Source organism: Aptenodytes forsteri, unplaced genomic scaffold (genome assembly GCF_000699145.1).
Source record: "Aptenodytes forsteri isolate BGI_AS27 unplaced genomic scaffold, ASM69914v1 Scaffold419, whole genome shotgun sequence".
NCBI classification, from domain to species: domain Eukaryota; kingdom Metazoa; phylum Chordata; class Aves; order Sphenisciformes; family Spheniscidae; genus Aptenodytes; species Aptenodytes forsteri.
This window is the reverse complement of record NW_008795256.1, coordinates 96,462-97,255: the sequence shown is the minus strand read 5'-3', so window position 1 is coordinate 97,255 and position 794 is coordinate 96,462. Positions and strand designations below refer to the sequence as shown.

The window sequence follows — 794 nt, the reverse complement described above, 5'->3', positions numbered from 1 at the left end:
AAGCAGAAGACGTCCCTCTCCTCTTCCTTCTCGCTGCCAGCCGGCGAAGCCGCCGTCCGCACCTCGATGTCGGAGGGCGACATGCAAAGCGCCGGCGAGCGTTTCTCCTCCAGCCCCGGCGAAGGGGGCGCGGTTAGGGATTGCCGGGTGGTTTTGGTACCCGAGGGCGAGGTGTCGGTGGTGATGATGATCACCTCCTTCCCTCGGGCTTTGCAGGCATCCAACAGCACCTGCAGCGTCTCCCGGTCCCCCCGGTTAATGGCGTAAACCAAAGCGGAGGCTCCGGCGTAATCGCGGGCGTGTGCGCCGCGGCCGGGGGGCCACAACCCCGGCCGGTGCCGCCGGGCCGGCGCGTTCGGCGCAGGCGTGCATCAACGCCGTCTTGCCCATCTTATCGGGGATGTTGGGATCGGCGCCGTTTTCCAGGAGGTACCGCACCATACGGGGCTGCTCCAGCGGGTCGGCGTAGCCGGCCCGACACGCGGCCATCAACGGCGTCTGCCCGGCGGCGTTGCCCTCGTTGATGTAGGCTCCCCCTTCCAACAAGAGCCGAGTGAGACGAAATTTGCCCTGCGCCACGGCTCGCAGCAACGCCGAACCGTCCGCCGGTAACATGGTTAAACCGGGAGGCCCGGCAGCACCGGGAGGGCGGCGGACGGGGCTGGGCATCGCGGCGCTTACGGCAGCGGGGACGGCGGATGGGTGTGCTGGTCCGGCAGCGTCGCCCGCTCACTGCAACGGGACACGGCGCACGTTGAAGTCCCCCCCGAACCCCCTGGGATGGGGCGGTCCCA

At 69.0% G+C, this 794-nt stretch overlaps 1 protein-coding gene across 1 annotated transcript in view; it reads right to left on the bottom strand.

Moving 5' to 3' along the window:
* The window catches only part of ANKRD34A (ankyrin repeat domain 34A), a 4,316-nt gene extending 3,622 nt beyond the window's left edge, over window positions 1-694 (bottom strand). Inside the window, 2 exon segments of the mRNA XM_019472028.1 lie at window positions 12-317; window positions 319-694. Coding sequence (XP_019327573.1) covers window positions 12-317; window positions 319-669 — 657 coding nt within the window. The 5' untranslated portion in view covers window positions 670-694.
* Window positions 695-794: the final 100 nt, after the last annotated feature.